At 41.7% G+C, this 23,391-nt stretch overlaps 2 protein-coding genes across 4 annotated transcripts in view; one reads left to right on the top strand and one right to left on the bottom strand.

The window, feature by feature from the left end:
* agbl4 (AGBL carboxypeptidase 4) overlaps positions 1-6,618 on the bottom strand; it is a gene marked incomplete at its 5' end in the record, with an annotated part of 263,314 nt that extends 256,696 nt beyond the window's left edge. Inside the window, 2 exons of one of the 2 annotated variants that reach the window (XM_083969985.1) lie at positions 5,077-5,192; positions 6,566-6,618. In XM_083969985.1, the coding sequence (XP_083826111.1) occupies positions 5,077-5,192; positions 6,566-6,615 (166 nt within the window). Of the gene's footprint in view, positions 1-5,076; positions 5,197-6,565 lie in introns of both variants that reach the window. The other variant, XM_083969984.1, reaches the window with a different exon arrangement.
* A 4,684-nt stretch (positions 6,619-11,302) lies between these two features.
* Positions 11,303-23,391, top strand: part of elavl4 (ELAV like neuron-specific RNA binding protein 4) — a gene marked incomplete at both ends in the record, with an annotated part of 77,610 nt that continues 65,521 nt past the window's right edge. The window contains 2 exons of one of the 2 annotated variants that reach the window (XM_083969986.1): positions 11,303-11,350; positions 12,060-12,200. In XM_083969986.1, coding sequence (XP_083826112.1) covers positions 11,303-11,350; positions 12,060-12,200 — 189 coding nt within the window. The remainder of the gene's footprint in view (positions 11,351-12,059; positions 12,201-23,391) is intronic. The other variant, XM_083969987.1, reaches the window with a different exon arrangement.

A 23,391-nucleotide genomic window follows, 5' to 3' on the forward strand; every position in this document is an offset into this window, starting at 1 on the left:
GTGCTGAGAAAGTACTTTATTTTCATTGTCGCATCATTCAGCTGTCACAAAAAGGCAAACAAAAGCAATTAACAAACGACACTGGAGCATATTAACTTAATCCTTTTATATGTCGAGCACCAACATAAGAGATGGGCCGAGTAGTAGGTCGATAAACCTTCCAAATATACTTAAATATATTCCACCTGTTAGTCAACTTCTTCTTAACAGACCGCAAAACGACCAACATGGCTCTAGTGAGGGTCAGCAATGCCTCTTACTGTGCGTTCACACCAAAAGCTTCCAAAGCGTCAAAAACGCTCGAGGGTGGGCGTCAGACAAGACAGCTCCCAAAACGGCAAATATTTTCAGCCGCTTTGGCCGCTTGTCACGTGACTGACGTCAAAGTTTGATCGTGCTGGTCATTGGGGAGCCGAAATACAAAAAAAAGGGGGAAAAAGGCAGCCGACGGACATCTCTATTCTGACAGGTTGCCGCCGGTTGCCGCTTGACCGCTTCATAGCTAATTACCCTAAAGTTAAACCTGGCTCAACTTCTCATCTGGTGACGCTTTGGACGCTTTGGAAGCGCTGCGACGCCTGTTGACGCTTTGGACGCTCAGAGTCGCCAGGCTCTCATTGAAAATGAATTGACTTCCGGCGTTTTTGACGCTTTGGAAGCTTTTGGTGTGAACGCACAGTTACTAGGGATGTCCCGATACCACTTTTTCACTTCCGGTACGATACCGATATTGCAGCCTTCAATATCGGCCCGATACCGATATTGATCCGATATTAGGGGTGGTGAAAAAAAATGATTATTTATATTTTTCAAATTCTAATACAAAGGAGAGTCCTCCTGTTGCTGACTGACAGGCTGCCGCTGTCATGTTCTTCTATGGGACAGACAGTAGTGAGCTTACTTTTGAACTGTAAAATATTAAAAAATAAACCTAATTTACAACTGTTATTGAATTACTGTATGTACATCAATGTCAAACAAAAGGCAAAATCTTCTTGCTTCAAGGTTTTATTTGTCACTCCAAATTGAAGATTATAGCCTGCCCTACAGTAAAAATGGCATACATAAAATAAAAAGAGGAGTAAAGCAATATATTAAGCAGCAATATTTAAGCATCAAAGATGTTTAATGAAACCCACATAGTTTGAAACAACGTTCAAAACACACAGCCAGTGTCACAACTAAGCATAAAGCCCGCTAGCTTAATGCTTACGTATAATGTAAAACGCCATAGACGGGCTAACAGAAATTAGTATCGTTAATTTAATTATGGCTTTAGCGCTGTTAACACGGCACAACATGTGGACCAGCTGGTCTTCCTCCAGAAGAATCTGACCACCGACCCCGTCGGTAGTTAATTTGAACTGTACATTTAGAGCAATATAGGGCATTTACCGTTTACTAGCGGGCAAGCGCGACCTGTCCATACACCCGTGTCTGTCTGTGTGTGTGTGTGTGTGTGTGTGTGTGTGTGTGTGTGTGTGTGTGTGTGTGTGTGTGTACACGTGCCTACGTGCCACACGGCCGACATCACTTCTCCTTGCTACAATCGCACCATGGACATAGACTGTAAAAAGAACCATGATGAGACCATGGATGAATCGCACACACGCTGTTGTTGTTGTGATCATGGCTGTGTTCGAAACCGCATACTTCTCCTACTACTCGTACTATTCATACTAACGATTTGAGTATGCAGTATGTTCACACTGCGCAGTATGCGATTTGCAGTAGGCGAGAAGTTCCCGGATGCATACTAGATTCGGCCGAAATGTTGAGTATACATCATGAGGTCACTACTCATACTCAAACTACCCAAGATGCAACGCAACGTGACGTCAAGGACCGCCTCTTCCTTGCCGCGAAAAAAAAAAAAAAAAAGAACGGAGAAGGAGGAGCACGAGGTCGGTCCAAACGGCGTTTCCAAGCTAGCCACAGTGGGGACAGGTTCACTTCCTGTTTATAAAGTAAGAGCACTGACGTCATTGTAACGGCTTTCTTTATGGTCAATTGCAACGGGTGCTTTATTTTGACACAGAAACCGGAAGTACAGTGCTCACTACGGCTGGTTTTACTAACGCCAGAGAAGTCCGACTTCGTCCGACTAAAATTGTAAATAGGTGTTATTTTCTAATTTTTTCAACACCATGGGGATACGAAGTAGTACTTTCTCGCCTGAAAATGTTTCAAATGTTGCTGAAGTTATATATTTACAGAGTTTAGAGCTTAAGTGAAATCAGCTTCAGGGCGGCTGATTTCGGCTCGGGCAGGAGCGAAATGCATTGTGGGTTATCATAGTACGCAGCAGTGTGAACGCTCTGCATACTGTATGATCGATTAGTATGTAGTATGGAGTATGGAAGTATGCAGTATGGAAGTATGTAGTATGGAGTATGTGGTTTCGAACACAGCCCATGTGATCTCTGCATGCTGGAGCCGGGCGCTCTTCTTCACTTCGGGCAGCGCACCAACATTAAGGTGCATTACCGCCACCTACTGTGTTGGAGTGTGAACGAGTCACCTATTCATATGGGACAGAAGTGCCGGAGCGGAATAATGGACTGCTTTTATCGGAGCGTTTATATCGGAGATTTTAGATGCAGTCCGACATAATCCGACATTCGTTTTTTTGGCTGATATCGGACATAAATCCGATATCAATATCGGATCGGGACATCCCTACCTCTTACTAAGATATAGTCCCTGCCAGAGCTCTCAGATCCTTTTTAAACAAGCTTGAAAAAGTCTAATAGTCTAATAACCTGCTTCAATTGTTCACCTGTAAATGTTATATTAAATATAAAACACTCAACAGCATATGAATCACAATTAGCATCACCTTTTGAAAGTAATTGTCATGATTAATAATATTAGTTCTCATTTGTCCAGGTCATAGTATCTCAAAGGAATTTTCAATCGAAAACAACTGGACTTGGTTATTTGTACAAATAGTTGTTGTTGTTGTTCCAGTAGTATTGGTAGTAGTAGTACTAGTTGTAGGTCTGGGCAAAAACTTTATGAAGATGGTGGTTCTGATGGCCAGTGGAAGTTGGACAGAAAGGCAAAAACACAGACGTAGAACTGATTTCTCTTTTTTTCTCAGACTATATAAACACACCACATTTAATGGACAGAGATTGTGGGCTGGAACATATAGCCTGATAAGGTTGGACAAACAAAATGGTGCTAATCTGTACAAAGATTTAAAATTCAAAAGGACCTTAATGTCAGCTCTAGTTTGAATAGGCAACCAATTTATGTTCTGCAGTCAAATTTATTTGATCTACTCATAATGAGAATTTTAGCTGCAGCATTCTAAACAAGCTGGAGGTATTTGATGGAAAGTTCAGGCTGCGAAAGGTGGTATGGAGATAATCCAGTTCTGGTGAAACTATACAATGTGTTGGAATTTCTGTATCAGCTAATGGATGGTGTGCATTCTAGTTGTGAGTTTCTGTAATATCAGAGGAAAAACAGAGAAAATAGACACTACAAATCTGCATAGGAACCCAGAGTAAGGAAATAGAGAGTAAAACACTGTATGTCTTTGACTGAAGAAAGTTAAAGTACACATACGGTGCCTGAAATCCACTGCGGGATTGCAGGTATCGCGCATAATTTAACTGATTCCCACAAATCTAACACTCATTATGCGGGAAATTCCCACACATATTTCAAACCAGCCAACATTAGTACACACTACAGGAGTGCTGCATCAGACGGTCTGACTTAATGACACACACACGTCTTTGTATAGTTAACCTACTGAATAAAGTTAGATGGACTTTTTTCTTGTCAATGTTATAAAACACACACACACGCTACAGCTGTACAGCGCCACATCCATTATGCTCCGGCTCATCTGATCGTGCTCAGATTGAGGTTAGATATTCCATTGTTAAACTCAACTCAAAGTACAAACAACAGGCTAAAGAGAGAGAAACAGCAGAGCTACTCTGACAGTTTGTCCCTGCAAGGAGCAGGTGAGCCGGCCTTTTTTTTTTCTAGCGGCGTCGTCTTTACAGGGGAAGCCCACGCACATGTCCGCCCGACTTTAAAACAGGGTTTTCCTGTCTATCTAAGGTGATTCTGGCCACCCTCCTTGGTTACAGCGTGCATGTGGGATCGTGTCTTGCACAAACCCCCCGTTTGAAAGACGAAGGAAGCCCGTATGTGGAAAGACGTCGCCTCTGAGATGTAGAATGTGTCAGAAACACACATGTCAGCACCTCTGACTTACATAATCAGAACAGACATGTCCTGTGATTTTCAGCCTCCTTTCATATTTAATAGAGGGGGGACAATATCTGAAAGTACAACTGTCAAGTCAGGGAAAACCCTGTAACACTGATTTTACAAACAGAGTATTGTACTTAAGCATGTGACAAATAAAACTACACACTGTGTAGTTGCAGCATCATTTATATCTAAAGCAAAAATATAGCATATGATATTTGGGCTACCGAAGGAATAGGGCAAGGAGACTAGAGAGAAGAGGGAGCCACCAAAACAAAGACTAATGACACAGATGCAGCTCCAAAAGATAACCACTCGGAGAGAAGGGACAAAATGTAATATCAGGTAATAGGACATTTGACCTGTAGCCCCCCCCAACAAAGTAAAATCTCCCCCATGTGAAGCCCTTAGAGGGGGAATTCCCCCCACTTTTGGAAAATGAATTTCAGGCCCTGATATACTGTAGCTAAACATGCTATACAATAAACTCATTACGATGCCCTTGACCGATAAAAACATCTGAGAATAACTGAATAACTTTTTCAAAGGAGATTTGAGTCAATATTATAAATTTTTTTGATTTTCAATTATTTATTTTTTTATTTTTTTGGGGGGGGGGCCTGGTACCAAATCTTGTCAGCTTGTTGCCATTTGCATTCACCACTGACCACAACACTACCACTTTACACAAAATGAGGATATTTCCAACATGAAAGGAGCAATATAAAAAACATTTGTGTCATGGTTTATTAAAATAAAGCTATATATATATTACTAAGTCAATGTTTGTTTTTGTTTTTAATAAACAGGCACTGTGTTTTTCCTTTTAACTATACTCACCACTCTCAAAGCAGGCATCAAAAGTCAGGTGTCCTTTTCGCACAGCTCCCGTATATCCTGGTGGGCTCACCGTCAGTTTGTTCACATTCCCTACCAAGGCATCTTCTCCAGTTTCACTGCCTGAAGATAAAGAGAAATGCAGGAAAAAAGTTCTCACTTTATTCAAAAGTGTTGTTTGAGCATTTGTTTTTTCTGACTTTAATTTTAGAGCTTTCAGATCATTCATCGATGGGTGTACTCTCTACAGAATGACACTGATTTATTGTAAATCTAAAAACATATGCTGCCATTGAGGACCAAATAAACTATGGGCAATATTTAATTATTATCAATTAATTGTCACTCCATAGACACAATGAAAACAAAACACTGCAGCACAAAATTGAGTATTACAAATAAATTGAACATTTTTTTGCAGCACATTTGCACTTGAACATCTGGATATCTAAGTTACACAATACTATGTCAATGTAAGATTCAAAGTGATTTATCTCAATTTCAAAAGCTGTAGGTTACATTACAAATATCCTTCACCTGCATTCACGAAATGACACTGTAAATCTGGTTGGTCTGCATTGTTGTGAGTTGATCTTTGCTAGTTATGCATTTGTGTTATTGTTTATTCATTGTAAAACAAATGAATAAATGCTATGTGTGTATGCCTATGTAGGCTACGTCAAATTTACTGTAGTAGTTCATGCAATATTATCGATTGAACAGCAACAGTCAGCGTCTGTAGAGTGAATATAGCAGTAGCCTACTGTATATAGCCTACTGAAAGAAAAACACACGCTTTGTGTAATCTTGATACTACCAGCTTGTTTAAAGGTAGGTTGTTTAAAAGTTTACAAACACAATTTGTGGCACGACAGACGACACAACAAACTTTTGTAAGTATTTAGTCCCCCACCTCTCAGGTTTCAAATTCTTTGTTATGTTTTCTGTCGTGGAGCTTACATGATTTGTTCACGTACTATAGCTCTAATTTAAGAGTGAAACGGACAAAGGTTGGTGAGGCAGGTAAGCAGGAACAACTTCAGGTCGCCAAAGTGAGCTAATTAGCTACACAGCAGTTCAGCGGAGGTTTTACTTCAGACTAATCCAGGTAACATAGAGCTAGCTAGCCGACACACATAGCCACTACACCTGCACTAACTATAGCTCGCCCTCATGGCCAAGTGGTGCACGTTAACATGCAAACAGCTTCCTCAAGTCCTTCCGTGAGGTTTAGTACCTGCTCACAGTTAGTTATAAGGCTGGTTAACGTGTGTAGCTGCAAAGCTAGCTCATAACATGCTGGTGACATGACTGTTGTTTACATCCTTGCACCTGCTAGCTAGAAGGGTTAGCACGCTTCACGTTGCATTAATACGGACACGCAGCGAGCCCCCGAAACATGCACATGTTCTTTTTCAGGTAACCGGGTATCATGCCCTTCCTTTTGCCTGAGTAGCAAAGAAGAGGAAGTCAGGTAAAACTCGTTTTTTACACACCAGTCTCGACGTCTCTCACAGTGTTTTCCTCCATCTTCCTCTCCATATCACAGAGCAGCCGACGCTCTCCGAGTGTTGCCCCGGCAACGGAGCAGGAGGAGAAAGAGGGAGAGGCGCTGTCTTCCCCATCAGTGCGTCGCTGCAGACAAGAAGACATCGGTCCACACATTAAGGAGCCTACGTCGTGTGCAGTAGGTCAGATGTGCCAGTTTTAAATTGAAGTTCATAATTGTGTGCACTAAACAAGCAGATAACAATAGACACGGATATTGATGGTTTCAATGTAGGCTACAGAAATGATTAGCCTAAACATAGCAAATCGATATTATCCAACTAGAAAATACACAGAAGTAAAACACAAAAATGCCGATCAGCTGATAAGTCACTGGTATGTCAGTGTGGAAAGAAATAAAGTTTTCCTCTCCAAATGAAAACTCAATTTCTAAAATATTCCCAAATGGTATCGGCTACTTAACAGTCTATATTGATAAAAATTATCTCTATAATGAAGGGGGAAATATGCTATACTAACTTAGGATAGTGTACATTCAACATTGACATTCTGTGAGCAAATGACCCATACGCTGCCTTTAAACTGTAATCAGTGAATTACACACCCCACAGTTTTATTGCAGCCATACCTGCATTTTTAATGGTATTTTCAGAGAAAAAAAGCCAATCATTGCTGACAGCAGCCAGAGACTCTGAATTATACTGCAGATCGATTAAAGCTGGAGGTTTTCTAGACAATTGGAGCATAGATGTCATCAAGGCCAATCAAGCCTGGCCCTATTCCTTTCCCATTACAAAGGCTGCACCTGATTAAGTACATCAAATGAGCAGCCGCACAACTCCTGGAGCAAGAGGCATGCAGACTGCTGCTAATTTTCAGGTTATAAGCTGTGTGTAACAGGACCAAATGAATGAGACCAGGGAGAGGGCAATGGTTTTTCTCTCAGTGTGTGATCTGTATTTGATGGCAAGCATCAACAGGCTGCTGAGTAGATAGGTCGGACTGATTATTTCTCAGATGACAGGAAGAGAATACAGAGCTGCTGTGTAATATTTTGTTAAAATTGAAAATTGAATAGCTGTCCTCCATGCTATGTCATTCCTTTAACACTATGCCAACTAAAGAGGTCTATGGTGGTACAATCATTTATTTTCAAGAGGGAGATTGAAATTGAATTATGGAGCATGAGAAGAATGAATTACTGTAGGTGTGCTACATGTTTTCCTTGTTTCTCAGAGCTTATTAAATAAAAAGATTGCCAAAGAGTAGTTGAATATACCATAAGATCCTGGTTTGTCTCTGCCATATTCATAGCATTTTAGCTCCTGTATGTAACATGATCTAATGAGCAACACTCACATTTAGTAGTTAAATCTAATAATTACTTTCAATTAAGTGATGTGGCTGTGATGTGATAACACGTGGTGTCCCATGTTGGCATCAGAGTAGATCAAATATAGTGTAGGAAGTGCAGAGTTACACTAAGTGCTTTTCTTGATGGGTTTCCTTTTCTTTCAAAGATTCAAATTCCATAATGATGTGTCCTCCTTAAAATATGTTTGAAGAGGGATGGAAAAAATAGCAACACTTTCAACAATAACCTCTCTTCTCTCTGCTTAAGTATCACGCATGTTTCTTGTTATGGTGTTTGCGAAGCGCAGCAATGATTTAATGAACACATCCATCAATGGGAAACAGAATAACATGAAAGAGAAGTACAATCCACACTATGGCCTCTCAAATTTTAATTATCTCTCAGGAGAGTGTATTTTTACATGCTTATGAAAACATTTTTGACCCCTAATGATTTCTGCACATATGAATGTGCTTCACATGTAGACATGCCTGTCATGGTTACATACAGAAGCTACACTAACTTTAAGAAATTGTGGCTATTTTAAGCGTGGGTTGCTAGTGACTGGAGGACACACCACAGCGTCACAATCCTGTGCAGAACATATCAGAAGCCCCTTGGGGGAAACAATACTGTAGCTTTGGCACAGCAAAGATATTTCCAAGGCTTGCTTTTCATTCTTTCAGAAAGATACGTCTTTCTTCTAAACTGTAAAATGATCAAATAAGTCAGTGCTTGTAGCTCAGTACCACCACTGGAAGAGAAAAAAACTGACACAAAGAATTTCTTCTTTATATTTCCACCCTGAAGCTCAATGCGTGAGACGTGCATGTGCGTGTGTGCGCACGCGACAATTTATGTTTTTGTATCTGTACTTCAGCAAAAACAGGGAAACCCTTTTTACTCTGGTCAGCCGAGGACTTCCACACATAAAGTCCATCATGAGTGAAGAAGGAAGTCGTGCAAAAATCAAAACACGGGGTGCAAGTGGCAGCGAGTTGGAAACCGGTGGCTGTGAGAGGCAGGTTAGGGGGGTGGGCACTTTGGAGGGAGCCAGCCGGCAGTACACAGAGAATCACTATGGTGACAGCAATCAGGGGGCTCAGGGGAGTGAGGCTGGGTCAGAGAGGAAGGCTTGAGAGGCAGCTGACTGAGGAATCAGCCCTTACTCTGGATGATTCAACTGACAGCTCCCCCCAGGGCTCTGCCGGACCAGCCGTCTCCAGAGACTGTGGGCTTTACAGAACAGGGATGTGGCTAGCAGTCCTTTTCTGAGGGAACTGAAGCCAACGACAGTGCCACAACACAGATATGTAGCTATTGATACCCTCACATATCCTGTTAGTGATGAAAATGTAAAATGAGAAAATGTGCTAATTTAAAACATGTAAACAATATTATGTGCCACATCCTTGCTGTCTCTACAGATTTTTTCCCTCCCTGTCTGACATAAACATCTGTTGAAACAAATTGTTTCCTAACACTTCCTCTGGTTTGTACCTTCACCTTACTCCCCCCCCCCCCCCCCCCCCCCCCCCTCTCTCACTGATTCGTCATCACCCACTCTTCTCTCTGTCCCTCTTTCTCTCCCTCCCTCCCTCCCTCCCTCTCATCACTGTGCTGGACAGTGTCCACCTAAACAGATGGTCCCGTGTCAATAGGCTGCTATTAACTGGCCGCTCTCCCCACTTCTGGTCCAAGACGGCGAAAAGCACATTCAAAACACTGGGAATAAATCCTTTGCCTCGCTGATGGAGCGGCAAGAAAGACACCACTTAGATTAGCACTAGTAAAGATGATGACAATGGCAATCACTCTAACAGCATTATTTTCATGAAACAATTTATCTTCTTATATTTTCCATAAACAGCCCTAAATTCCATAAACATTTAGACTTTTTTCACATTTCACTGGATGCAGATACAGCACTCTATGAGTCATTATTTTGAAATGTCTCAGGTGTTATCGACTGAATCACATTCTGGTAGTGAATCATATTCTTGGCTCGCATCGCAGTAATCTTTTTTCTTTTTTTGCTTGGTTGTTTGTTCCTTAGTTGGGATCTCCTGCCGTGTCTGTGACTGGCTGCTTCGTCATCGCTGTGCCACACCCTGCTGAGGAAAAGGACAACCACCTGACCTTGATGCTCACATCAGCCCAACCCTCACATTTTTCCTCTGGTAGTTATTACTGAGAGGTACCCTTGATTTCCACTCTCTTTAAGGTCTCCCTATAGTGTACAGGTTTTATTACATTACATTACTTTAGCTCTGTCTGTCACAAAAACACCTCAAAGGAAGTGCTTTCCTCCATCAAGTCTCTGATAGCCCTTTTTCCACATTTGAATCCACATCCTGTTTTTGTAAAAGCCATAATTAGATAACACAACCAAACAATATTAGTCCTTGCACGCCTCACCAATTTATCTCTGGTTGTACGTTTGATCTGGTCAGGGTGGTTAGCGCTACAGTAAATGCAAAAACACGTTCACCATCAATAGTTGTGTGTTATAAACACACATGAAAAGGGGAGAAGAGAAGAAAATCTGAAAGGTAGGAGTGGCACGGAGAGGAATGGATGTGGCGGCGATGGTGTCGCTGTTGCTAGAACAGTCTTCCCACCTTGTGGTAGCACAGTGAACTGTAGCTGCATCAATGCGTGAGCAATGGTGGGAGAGAGAGAGAGAGAGAGAGAGAGAGATGCAGAGAGAGATAGAGCAAGAGAGGGAGGGAGGGAGGGAGAGCAGAGGAGACAGCTAGAGGAGTGATACAGAGAGAGAGAGAGAGAGCAAAAGGGAGGGGAGTTTAAACTAAGTGCTATGTTTTGGGACAGGCTAATCTGCTAGCGAGCAGTGTGAGGATCGGAGCGTATTGTGTGAGCCAGTGTGTGGGGGACAGATAAGGGAGCCAGCCAGCCCGCCAGCTCGACCCACCAACCCACCGACTGCCTGACTGCCTGTTTTAATGTGCTGACTCTTGGGAGATTTTTTTTTAAAAAGAGAGAGAGGGAGAGAGAGAGAGAAAGAGAGAGAGAGAAAAACAGCATATTGACTCCTTAGACGTGTGCGGAGACCCTGGGCACAAACGCCACCACTACAGCCACAGCCAGCAGAGGTGCATCAACAGACAGGGGAGACAGAGAGAAAAGAATAGAGGACTGAAAAGTCAAAACTCCAAAATCTGAAAATTAAAGAGGATTTTTTTTATCCCCCTCTTTTTTTCAATTGATTTCATTTTTTCTTTCTTTCTTTTTTGTGTTCCCGGGGACTGACTCCCAACCGTAGACCAGAAAAAGGGGGAGCAAAGAACTGAAGAGAATCTGAAAATAAAAGGACAGAACGAACAAAAAAAAGCACCGACTCTGAACATGTTCGAAATAAGCCGAACACTCAACGCCGCTTTGTTGAGCAATGAGGTAAAGAAATTTGGATTTGCTTCTTTCTCCACACCTCACCTGTGTATGTCTGCTGCCAACCATTCTGTCATGTGTGTTGTCCTATGTAAGTGCGTGTGCGTGTCTGTACACTTGTGTATGCTTATAGCCAGAAGGCAAAGGGGATGATTGATAACAGCTGCTGTTTATTATATTTCCCCGGCACGATGGTCGGCACGAAGCAAAAGGGGGACTGCTACTACGCTTCTCACACTCATCCTGGCTTGTAATAATAAACGGATAGCTAGTGTCTCGACTTTATGTTCCCCTACTACAAAACCAAGGTAGCCATCAAACCCATCAAACATAGGCTTGCTTGTGAAATTGCCCACCTGGGGCTAAAATAGTAGTGTGTGCCCTCATGTGCACGTTACAGTACGTCTGCTAGTGCGAGTGTATGTGTATGTGTGTATGTTCACACATGCATTTGTGCGAAAGCCAAGTGTTCTGTAATCCCCCTCTACCTCCTCTTTCTTCATGTGCCCCCCACCCCCACCCTGCTCCCCTCTTCTGTCCTTTACCATTCTTACGGTCCTTCCTACCTGCTGTTATCTCCTTCCCTGCTCTCACACCCTTTCCCTCTCTCTTTTTTCCGTCCCTCACTCTCTCTCTCTCTCTCTCTTTCTCTCTCCCTCTCTCTCCTCCCCTCTCCTCCTGTGTCTGTGTATGAGCGTGTGCGTTCTGTGAGCAGCATCTCAAGATGATGGCGAGGTACGGGCAGCTCTCGGGACTAGCAGCCAGTGGCGTGGGCTCCGTCCCCGAGACGCACTCGCCGCTATTTCCCAGGGATCTCCTGTCATCGCCAGCCCAGATGGGCTACAGGTCACCCCTGGTAAGAGGATAGACAGACCAATGTATCTCCATCTCTTTAACCCTAACACAGGCAAACGTAATATTGAGAAAAGTAGAAAAGGAGAAGAAGAGGAGAGTGATAGTTAGTACAAGTGTGAATCTATTTCTGTTTTTGTGTGTGTGTGTGTGTGTGTGTGTGTGTGTATTGTGTGTATGCGTTAAAGAGGAGAAAGAGAGCAAATCAATTGTGGGATTCTGTCTGTATCCCCAATGGATGGAATTAGTAAATATTTACATTGTTATGTTTGTTCAATTACAGACGCCTACTCCGTCTTTAGCCTCTGCCAGTCAGCCTGTTATCAAGGGAATTTGAGCTGTTTGTGTGTGTGTGTGTGTGAGTGTGTGTGTGTGTGTGGGTGTGTGTGTTTGTGAGGGTAATATATTTTATGTTTGTTGTATTTTGTGAATTCTGTCTGCATCTGCGGGATTTGCATTTAATGTTTGTGCTTGCCTTTTGATAATCAATTAACTTTCATAGTAAATCAGTAAACAGACACACACACACACACACAATTCTAAATGTGTTGAAACTTTATATAAAAACCTTTAAAAGGAAAGATTATTTTTCAACACCCATAGGGCATGTGGAGTTGTGTAAGATGATAGATTTCAAATGACATTTGATTGTAACTATCAATCCGATTCAATACCAATCAAGATCTGACAAGTCACATTAGCAGAAGGAAGCAGGGACTGCACACTGTAGATAGATGGGACATTTTGCACTGCAATCAACACTACTTTGCCATTTACATAGAAAAAGATTACTTCAAGGGGAAGGGAATGAGAGAGAAAAAGGGGCATGAGAAAACCCTGAGCGTTTAGGCAAAAGCGTTGTAAGAAAATCCCTGACTCGCCGCATTAAAGCGACATGAAGCTGTGGGTGTCTAATCCGCTGTGGGCTCTTCATTGGTTCGGCTCCCCTTTAAACTGGCTCAGATCCACACCCCAGAGCCTCCCGGAAGCCTTCATAACCCACTGTCATGCTGCTGACTGTACCCAGGGGTTTCCGTCAACTGTATGCAAATGCACGGCGAGGATAAGCGTTGAAATACGTCCGTGAGGAGTTGGGCTTCAAAAATGTTTTTCGTTTTTTTTCCTTTGAATTCTTACATGAGTTCAAAGACGTCTGCCAGTGTTTTGTTGTCATCATACAGCACACAAAATGACTGTTTTTCCCACTGCCCCTTTTTTGACTCACAACAGTGTTATCTGCTGTTTGCATAAAGCTGCTGGACCATAAATTATTTGTTGAAACCAGTGGAACTAATTAGCTGAATTTATTATATAAATATGATTGACACTCTAACATATTTTGATGCATCTTATCGGTGTCTTATTAGATGGAATTTGAGGTGATTACTTAACCAGTCGATTGCGGGGCGGAACATGATGATCAGATGACTAGTTGCACATTTCGTTAAATTCAGCAGCACAGGGTGGTAAGGAAGATTAAGTACAGACTAGATGAATTCAAATGAATTCCCTATGAGGTCCTCATCGTACATAGTTCAATTTCTGGTAAAATGGTTTGGTAATGGTTTGTTTTTGTAATTTCGCACATTTGTCATCAATGTGTTGCTGGTGATGAGGCGTGTTCCTCTGTGTATCTGTGTGTGTGTGTGTGTGTGTGTGTGGGTAAATGAGTGCATGTGCTTGTGTATGCATTTGAGAGTGTTTCTTGTCTGCATGTGTGTATATGCGCATGATTTCCCTGGTTAAAAAAGCCATCGTTTTAGTGATTAATGGTGCCTTCATTAAGCACAGCAAGATCATTTGCATACATTAGATAAATGTGCTGGAAGATTATGGTGGCTTTGGTGTGTAAAGCCTCAAAAGCAGCATCACTTTTCTTTTCTTTTTTGTCGGTAGCTACCATCAAAAGGAAATACAATTCTGTAGCAGTAGCAGAACACTGTAGAGTATATCCAATACGGAGGAAATTAATTGTTTCATAAAACATTCAGTGATTTTTATCTTTTAATCACTGAAACTTTTTGACTAATATTATCATTCAAAAATAAGCTACTACAGTGCAATTCTATTTAATGCACCACAGCATTAAAATAGTGCTTTGATAAATGAATAAAGAGATAAAACGGTTGTCCTCCAGCAGCAGTAAAGTTTGCTATTACTTCCCCGGGCCACACTGTGTGTTTAGTTTGTTTAGAGTGTGTGTTTGTGTTTGTGCTACACGTCCTGTCACTTTGTATCTGCTTGTGTGTGCACAAGTTCTCAGTTGTGTTTCAAGCTGCAGGATGGTACATTTAAAAGAGCATTCAAAGAATTAAATTCTGAAGCCATCAGGCACGCAGAGAAGAGATTCAGCGTACAATTAATTACATTTTAACTGATATCCCTGAGTTCATAATGAGCATCTGCAGTGTTACAGCACAAAGATTATAATCTCAGACAAGTCACCTTAGACGTCGCTGATAAGAATTTTAAAAAAACACGTGAGGAAAAATTAAACTGTAAACTGTTGTTATTCCCGTTATTCCGTATTTCAGTCACTGAGATCTAATTTTCAAAAGCCCAGATCTAAAAACCTGCAGTGCGCCGTGCTTCAGAGCTGAATGTTGTTAATTTGTAGAAAGCTCCACTGATTACCCACTGCAGGCAGCTGCCGTTCTCTATGTGACACTAGGCTTTGTTTGACAACTCCAATCTTTTCTGTTTCAACATTCAAAAAAAAAAGAAGAAAAAGAGGGTTGCATTTCAGAACCTGCATGAGAGGTTCATCAACACTACAACAACAAACAGGCAAAGAAGGAAGAAGGTGAGAGAGGGGTGTGCACAACACACTGGCTGGCAAACATGCATAATAGCAGCTAGGAGATAGTTAGAGGTCATCTCTATTTCATAACAATGATTAGCTTCTTCCATCTGCCGCTTGCTACATTTCCGCTTTCCTTGATTGCAGTGTTCTCTATATCCAGGAAATTAGTTCATTTGTGCTCCACAACCCTGTTGTCAGCGTGGCACAAACAGGTGCAGCAGACTGAACGACGCCACAAAGGAAAGAGATGCTCGTCGAGAAGGAAACAAGAGATGGAGATATGTGCAAAATACGCTGACAATAAGAATCATGCCACAAGTACAATGGTAGCTGATTAATACAGGACGGACAAAAAAAAAGTGGTTGATGACTCACATTAACCATTAAATCGTGTGCTAAAAAAAAATAACTCTTAGCGATACAAAAGCGTTTATGTGAAGTGTTAATTCTTTTTCCCTGTAACTAAAATGACAGCTTCATGTAATACGGAGGTTGTAGTGCAGTGCTCTGTTCAGTTAAGTTTTTGGCAATAGGGTAGCAGAAAAAAAGACTACTCAACCATATCATCCCTATAGCATATATTAAGCTGGAGCCGGTTATGACTGCATTAAAGAATTTATATGCAACATCATATGAACACAGACCGTGCAGCCTTGTGCGCGTGTGTACATCATGTCATGTTTGATATGAGCACATGTGGTGTGTCAGTTATGGGGAGCACAGAGAGGCTGAGAGACACTAGGAGGGAGGCCTGAAGGGTTCAGATTTGTTGGAAGAGCTGCATGTGTGTGTGTGGTGTGTGTGTGTGCTGGCCACCAGTGCTGCAGGGAGGGCCTAGTGATCAGCAGCTGAGCCTGTGTCCCGCTGGGAGCCATCACTGCAGAATGGAGCAGGTGTCTGCAGGCTCATGCACAGAGACACACACACACACACACACACGCACACACACTGTAAAGCTTAGTGAGCTCTCTCTCTTTTTCCTTAGTCTCTGTCTCTGTCTCTCTGTGACTCCCTTTTTTTTTCCTGTGCATACCCAACCCGGCAATTTAGTCTGTCCGCAGGGTGCCTTTTAGTGTGTATTTCATCACACAATACCATGTTTTTGATCATTACCTATTTTTCATACCCATCGACTCTGTAACCGAGATGTAAAAAAGAAAAAAAAATGGCTGGAGATGTTGATGTGATCCATAAACAATGGGAACATCCCCAGAACGGCCAGCTGCATCAACACGTGCGCCCACGCCCAGCCAAAGGTCACCTTTCTGTGTTCAGGGAGTCTGACCTGGAAGTAATGACCTGTAATTTCACCTATATAATAGCACAAGGCAAGGCCCAGATGCTCTGGAGCTTCCTGTGCGCTCCTGACTGTGTCTTGACATTCATGGCAAAAGCAGCAGTAACACACTGATTATATCACTTCAACAAACAAACTCTGAGTAATTATTATAGAGGTGGGCGAAGAGCACGACCCATAATACAGCAGTAAACAAAAGTGTTTTCCCACCCACCACAAAACCAAAGCTGGAGATTTGAACCTGCTATTATTCCCACACTGATTGACTGACAGATCTTCTAAAACACAGATTTACATAGCTAAGATGTTTGAGTTTCCTGAGGATGATATCGTCTGTAAACGCAGCAATAAAAAAGGCTAAAGATTTTAATTATAGTCTGTTAAATATACAGAAATAGCAAGCTCTCCACTAATATGCAGTTTGTACAAAATAATACAATCCATATTGTAAAAGCATGCAGGCACACATTATAAACACAGTTTATGCAGTCCTGCATTACAGTAGGCTACATAGTATATTCATGTTGGGCCTGTGTATTCTGCTGAGGATTTACCTCAAATCAGTGGCAACATTTATGCTGTTCAATAGGTTAAATAAACAAAATAATCTCACTTCCCACTGATCATTTTTTCTTCTTTAATACAAAAAAAGAGAGAAAATCCCAGTGCTGCTCTTTTGCTCAGTACAAAAAAGCATTTAATTTCAGGGACAAATTTGTCGCCTCTCTTGGACAACGTTTTCACATCCAGTTGCAGTTATTTTACTCAGTTTAAAAGGATAAACAGAGAGAGAATAATAAAATAGACAGCACAGGAGAAAGGTAGTATTGTGTTTTCAAATCTGGTGACTTCCTCATATTTTGCTATTTGCACAAACATTAACAAGGAAAATTGTGGAAAATATTAGAAATGCCTTATTTACTATTTACTACTACTATAGTGAAATTTGAAGGTTTTTGGACTGAATCTCATGTCATTTGAGGTCAGGGTAATGTTTGCTTTAAAGAGCGCTCTGGGGTATATGCACTGAATCATGCAGATTTACTGAATTAATTATAAAACTGACAGAGATAGCAACATGTGCTGTTGATATGTCAGCCTTATGAACCTTCACAAAAGAGGTATTAGCCAGCGCAAGCCTTTTACTGACCTGTCTGCGTCTGCGATAATCTCACTCAGATGGCTTCAGCTTAGTCATCTCCTTCACAATGGACACAAATTCATAATGGAAAAACAAAATCTGCTGACGGAAAGAAATCTAAATCGCCTCCCTTTCTAGAAATTAAAGTGCATATGGCTTTGACGACTGGAATTTGAGATATTACATAGAACAGGCGCCCATTTCGTAGGTGATGATTCCTGACCAGGCGATACCTGGCAGTCATTTTAAGAGCAGTCTTGTGAGGAAATGCGCTTTATTGTTGACAGCTCAGCGCCTGTTGATGCTGAGCTGACAAAACACCGCCGATACTTGAGTGATTGTCTGCATCTGGGATCCTGGCATGTTGATGAACAACACTGTTTTTTTTTCTCCTCTCAGAACTGATAGTTTCAAAGTCAATGCGTTTTTATTGATTCACTAATTGCCAGGGATGAGGCAAAGTATCTGCTGTCACCATGAATAAATGATGTATGGCTGACTTGTGCATTAGTGCCGGGGAGTGACCATTGAAGTTACAGTAGCAGGCCACTGGTTTCCGCTGGGAGGTGTCTGGTAATTGGGGCCTGTGTGTACTAGTGTATGTGTTCAGAAAGTAGTTTTAAATGTGCGATAGATTTTTGTCTTCAATTGATTAGCTTAAGTAGGAGAGCTGTTCATAAAAGGGAAGCTAAATCAGGATAAGATATTGGGAATTGATTCAAATACTGCTGGTATTTTTGTCAAAGGGGAGGTCAACGTTAAGTGGTTCCTCTACACAAGCCAGAGATGCAACAACGGCATCATCATTATCTGCTCACCCTTTACTTCCATTAATAATGAATGTATTCTAACAGCAGCTTTCAGTTTCACCATAGAGTCTTGAACCAAAACATTAGCAAGTGGGCATTAATGTGGGATAATTTACAGGAATATGTTCATTTATTTTGACTACAACTTATTCCAGTAAGAGAAATATTTATGTCTGTCTTGGTTTGGTTAAATTTATGATTATGCAGCGTACATTTACTCACCACCGATGCCTTTTATGGCATCATTACATGGATTTGCGCATAGGAAAATAATTTCTTTATTTTTTTAGGGTGTTTGTCTCATATGAAATGCAGTTTTCCCTCTTCAATCAGCTAAATGTTTCAACAACAGAAAATAATTGAAACATGTCTCTAAGCATGTAGGCATTTACACTAAAACCCGGTGGAGTTTTTCTTGTTGTGTATTGCCCACTTGCTTTTCTTCAAGCATGAGAAAGGGCGGTTAAGCATGAAGTGACATTTGGAGAGCTGGATTTGTGCAGCGTGGGCATGTTTTGGTCCACAATGCCGTAGGCCAGCCCTGTGAAGGACTCTGGATGTGCCTCATTTCTAAAAGGTTATTTCTTATCAAAAGCCACAGTGCAGCCATTTATGCAGATCTGATAGTGTGAGATTTCTGATGAGGTTTTAAACATCATTATTACAGATAGAAGGTGGCGTTTCTTTTCTTTCATTCTTTTCTTTTTTTTGAGTAGGAGATTCTGTGACAGAAGAAAAAAGGGTTTGTTTGTGCGGAGGGATACATGACTACAGAAATAACTAAAATAAATAATAGACATAAGAAGGTCTGACGGTGAGCAACAGTCCAAAGAACCTTGTGTGGGATGCTCTGGCTAGTGCTTTGTGTCACTGTAGTGTATGCAAGTGAGTGTGTGTGTGTGTGTGTGTGTGTGTGTGTGTGTGTGTGTGTGTGTGTGTGTGTGTGTGTGTGTGTGTGTGTGTGTGTGTGTGTGTGTGTGTGTGTGTGTGTGTGTGTGTGTGTGTGTGTGTGTGTGGGGAGTTGTGATTAAAGCCTCTACCAGATGGACCACAGCAGTTACCCTGTGAGCCTGGATGTACCCCGACCGGGATCAAACGTGAAACGTGCTGCCGTCCTCCCCATCCCCAAAGCCCACCACTATACCCCGGGATCAACTGACCCACTGTACTGAGGGAATAACCACCACTTCATTTCACACTTTTGAGTTTAGACTCAAACAATGGAGAACAACAGTTTGATATCGAAGTCGTCATGCACACCTCTACATCTCTAAAACTCAATGATCTCAAGATATAATAAAGGAATGCTTTTATAACTTTTACTGCATATCGATGACGGTTAACAGCCAGGCTAAACTTCACGATCAGTGCGTGAGCTGCTGGCCTGCCGAAGTTGAATGTCACCCCGTGCTGCGGACCACTCTGTTGTCCAAATGGACACTAATCCACCAGAGTCCTGTTGAGAATACATTTTTAGTGCCAGTAGACATGCCAGACTCAACAGCCATGCATAGCTAAGCCTCTCTGGGCACCTCCACAAGCCTCAAAGACCAAATATTATCTTCTCCATTTAAAAAAAAAAGTGTTTTCTTAACAGAAACATGTGAAATAACCCATAGCGTTCTGCTTTCATTTTCAGATTTTTGTAAATTTTACATGTTTTCTAGAGTGTCTCCTCAAAACGCAAGTGAAGCAGTTGTCTGAGTATTATTTTGAATTAAGTCTACAAAAGAGGAGTTTGTTTCTGCAGAGTTTACACAGAGACTGAACAAGCGTTCGCTGCCTCTTGCACAGATAGAGACAGAGCGTTCAGCTTGAGCTTTCAAACAGCCCCCTGTCACATCTCTGCAGTCTGCAAAGCTCCAGCCATACTAAACAGCTTTGAGTTAAAGTGGAAGAAAGTGGCTGTGACAAATGCAGCACAGCCTTGTTCCGGGATCAGCATGAAGAATTCATTTCTGATCTGAGGAGTTTCTACCAGGCAGAGTGACACAGGCAGGGGTTAAGCCGACGGTGTATCATGCCCACTGACACGGAGGGAAGAGAGGGTGTAGGAGGAAAGCTTCAACTAGATTAGTTAAATTCGACCAAAATGCTTGTCTTTAATATTGTGTTTATTTAAGTAACATGTCATTCAAGGAATCCACTCTCTCGTCTCTGGGTACCCTGAATTCACACATTTGCAGAATGGCAAGCCCGTGTTGGATTTACTCGTGAAAAGATTATCCAAAGCAAAATGTCAGCTTTTTATTTGCTCACAATCAACATCAGGAACAATGACCCCAAAGCATTAAGCTATAGCTCAGTAATTAATGTTGCATTTTCAGTCCTCAACGTAATATATTTTCACCCCTTTTAGTTAGCTTGTGAGCAGGGTGTCTCAAAAATCTAGCAGTGAATATCTATGTCTTTGAAATAATGAGCAAATTATCAGATTTTCTTGCCTAACTGTAGGATTTAGGACTGCAGATAATTAGCATATTTAACCATAGCAAAAAAAAAATTGCAGACAGATATTTTATTACAAATCCAAAGGGCATATTTTCAGTGTCAGGATGTGATTTTGCACCGGTAAATTGAGATCTTCTTTTTTGTGCACACAGGCTTTTTTCTAATCTTCACCCATTTAGTATTTCAGTGCCTGGCTGTGAACCTGACTGGGCTCCCATGATAATTTAACATCATTTACTCTCAGCAGTTTAAATAAGGTGCCGTTGCGGTGCTTCTGCTGCTCCTGCTTAAGGACATCAGTGTTCTCTTAGGATCAGCTTTTGTGGCTGAACCACTCCCAACTGCTTCCCTTACTAAATTGTCAGAGCACCATGGCACAGAGCACCTTGCTTTTTGAAGAAAAAAGAAAAGAGGTGATTCGATTTGAACATACAACAGCAGTGCAGGTGCACTGTGCGCCTCTGACCATGAAAATCAGTATCCACACTGTGTGCGCCATTGATTCATGAAAATAAAGCCCCCGGTCTTAACTCTGAAAGCAAACAACAAAAGTCAACTGAGTCCGAGCCGCCCATTGTTGTCCGGATACAGCCGCATCGTGTTAATAGCTGTCTGCTGTCTAAGACTCAGTGATGCTGAGTTTGTCGCTGGGCAGGGAGACAGGCAAGTTGAAGGCTGTGATTCTCATTTGTTGATTGTTACCGGCAGAGGGTGGACACCTGCCAGGAAAGAGGCGATCATCAGTCTGAGTAGCACAGCAAGATGCTACTACTGCCAGAACTTCAATAGAGCAACTAAATCTATCCTTCAAGGGCAAATCAAAAAGAGCCTAAGTAAGCCGTGGCATACTGAGGAGTGTGTTCTGGTCTATTTAATGTATTAGGCTGATTCTCTGCATAGACTGCTGTGATATTTTTGCACTGAAATCACCTGGGCCTGAAAAGTAATGCATTGTTCTGCATAGCTTTGTTACAACTATTGTTTTCTTCGTCATTTACAGTGCTGCTTTGCCGTAGCTCTAGATAATTCAGTTTCAGATGGTGTTTTCCCACTATGTTCCCTATGCCCTTGGTTGCATTAATTTGCTCTGAACCTGCGAAGATCAGTTTTGCCGCAAAAACACAAGTTTTCCTTCTCTTGTTAATAATCAAGGTATTTTCTTTCCAGCACTTTGAGGTTACACCTCTGCTGGCATCTTCACTTCTCCTCCCTTAAATAGAAGTCTTATTATGCAGAGTGAAACACAAGACGGGTGTTGAAACGCTGGTGTCTGACAGTTAACAAGACTCAAACCGAGAGCACCCACAATTATCACTGTCTGCGCACTGCATATTCAAACCTGCTATACTGCATACGCTATTCTTTACCTGCTTTTTCACACTTATGCTATCAGATTACTACTGTATGTGTTGTCTGCTACCAGAGTATGCTGTGTACTGTATGTGCAGCGCTGTGTTTTTCAATAGCCTGAATTCGAACCTGATTTTTTTTTTAGGGCGTGGCAGAGAAACAGCATCATGAGTTTGTATAGAAGACCCAGAGCGAGGAAGAGAGAGTAAAAGGGACAACACAGCCTGCAGTTAATCCATTAAGGCCTGTGACGAGGTGGGGTTTAGGGTGGAGAGGCAGGGCAGAACGGAGGGCAGGAGGAGTTCATGTCAATTAGCCAGTTCTCTGCTTTGTGAATTAGAAAGGCTGGAAAACACAGGCTGAAACACACTTCTGGGGTCCAGCCCTTTAAAACTCCGGCTACACAGCAGTCGCTGTGGAGCACTGTGACGCACTCAATGAACCAATATGCTCGTGTTTTTTGTTGGCGCAGTGTTGGTTATGAAAGACTGTGCAAGCACGTGTGTGTGTGTATGGATTCAGTTTTGCATGAGTGTCTGTGAGTATGTGTGTGTTTATGGATGTGAGCCAGAGGCAATCGGTGAGATGGGGTTTCACATTGCTGACAGTATGGCTGGCCTTCCTGGGTTAAAGCCACAAAAGCTTTTTAACTTTCAAAACTTTTGCAGAGGAAAGAAATATCATTTACCTTCTCAAAAACTATGAAGCATCAGTCACCATCTAAACGGCCAAATAATGCATCAAATCAGCGCCACGTACTTTTTTGTGCAAACTCTGACAAAATGGGTATACCATGAAGAAAAGAGTAGTCATTAGCCTTAATTATTTCTTTGACAGTTTTACATTTATTCAGTGCCATGTTTCACTTTTATTCACACACACACATAAAACTCTACACTACAGAGAAGCCAAAGCCACAAGATACTAAGCTACAGTGCAATATCTCTAACATTCAGACTGTAAAGTGTCTCAGCATGGATGTCCTTGATTAAATATCACAACCACTCCCTCCATCTGTCCATACACATTATTATAACACACAGTGTGTATCCTTAACTAGGACATGGCAGCAACATGGTTCCTTCTTTGGTATTTGTCCGTATATTGTAACTACACACACAGACACTCGCACTCCATAACACAATGTACTGCAAAGAGCAGATTGTGTTTATAGCTAATTTACTGAGTAGTGGCAGTCACTTTCATTGCTTTGTAAAACCATGGTCCTGTAGAGCAATTTAGTAAAATGACACGCAGAACAAGACAACTGTGAGAGACTATTTTCACTTTCAAATCATATTCTCATTTAGAGAAAAGGTTATTTGGATTATATTACAGAGGGAG

The sequence above is a fragment of the Trachurus trachurus genome, assembly GCF_905171665.1.
Source record: "Trachurus trachurus genome assembly, chromosome: 4".
In the NCBI taxonomy this organism is placed as follows: Eukaryota; Metazoa; Chordata; class Actinopteri; order Carangiformes; family Carangidae; genus Trachurus; species Trachurus trachurus.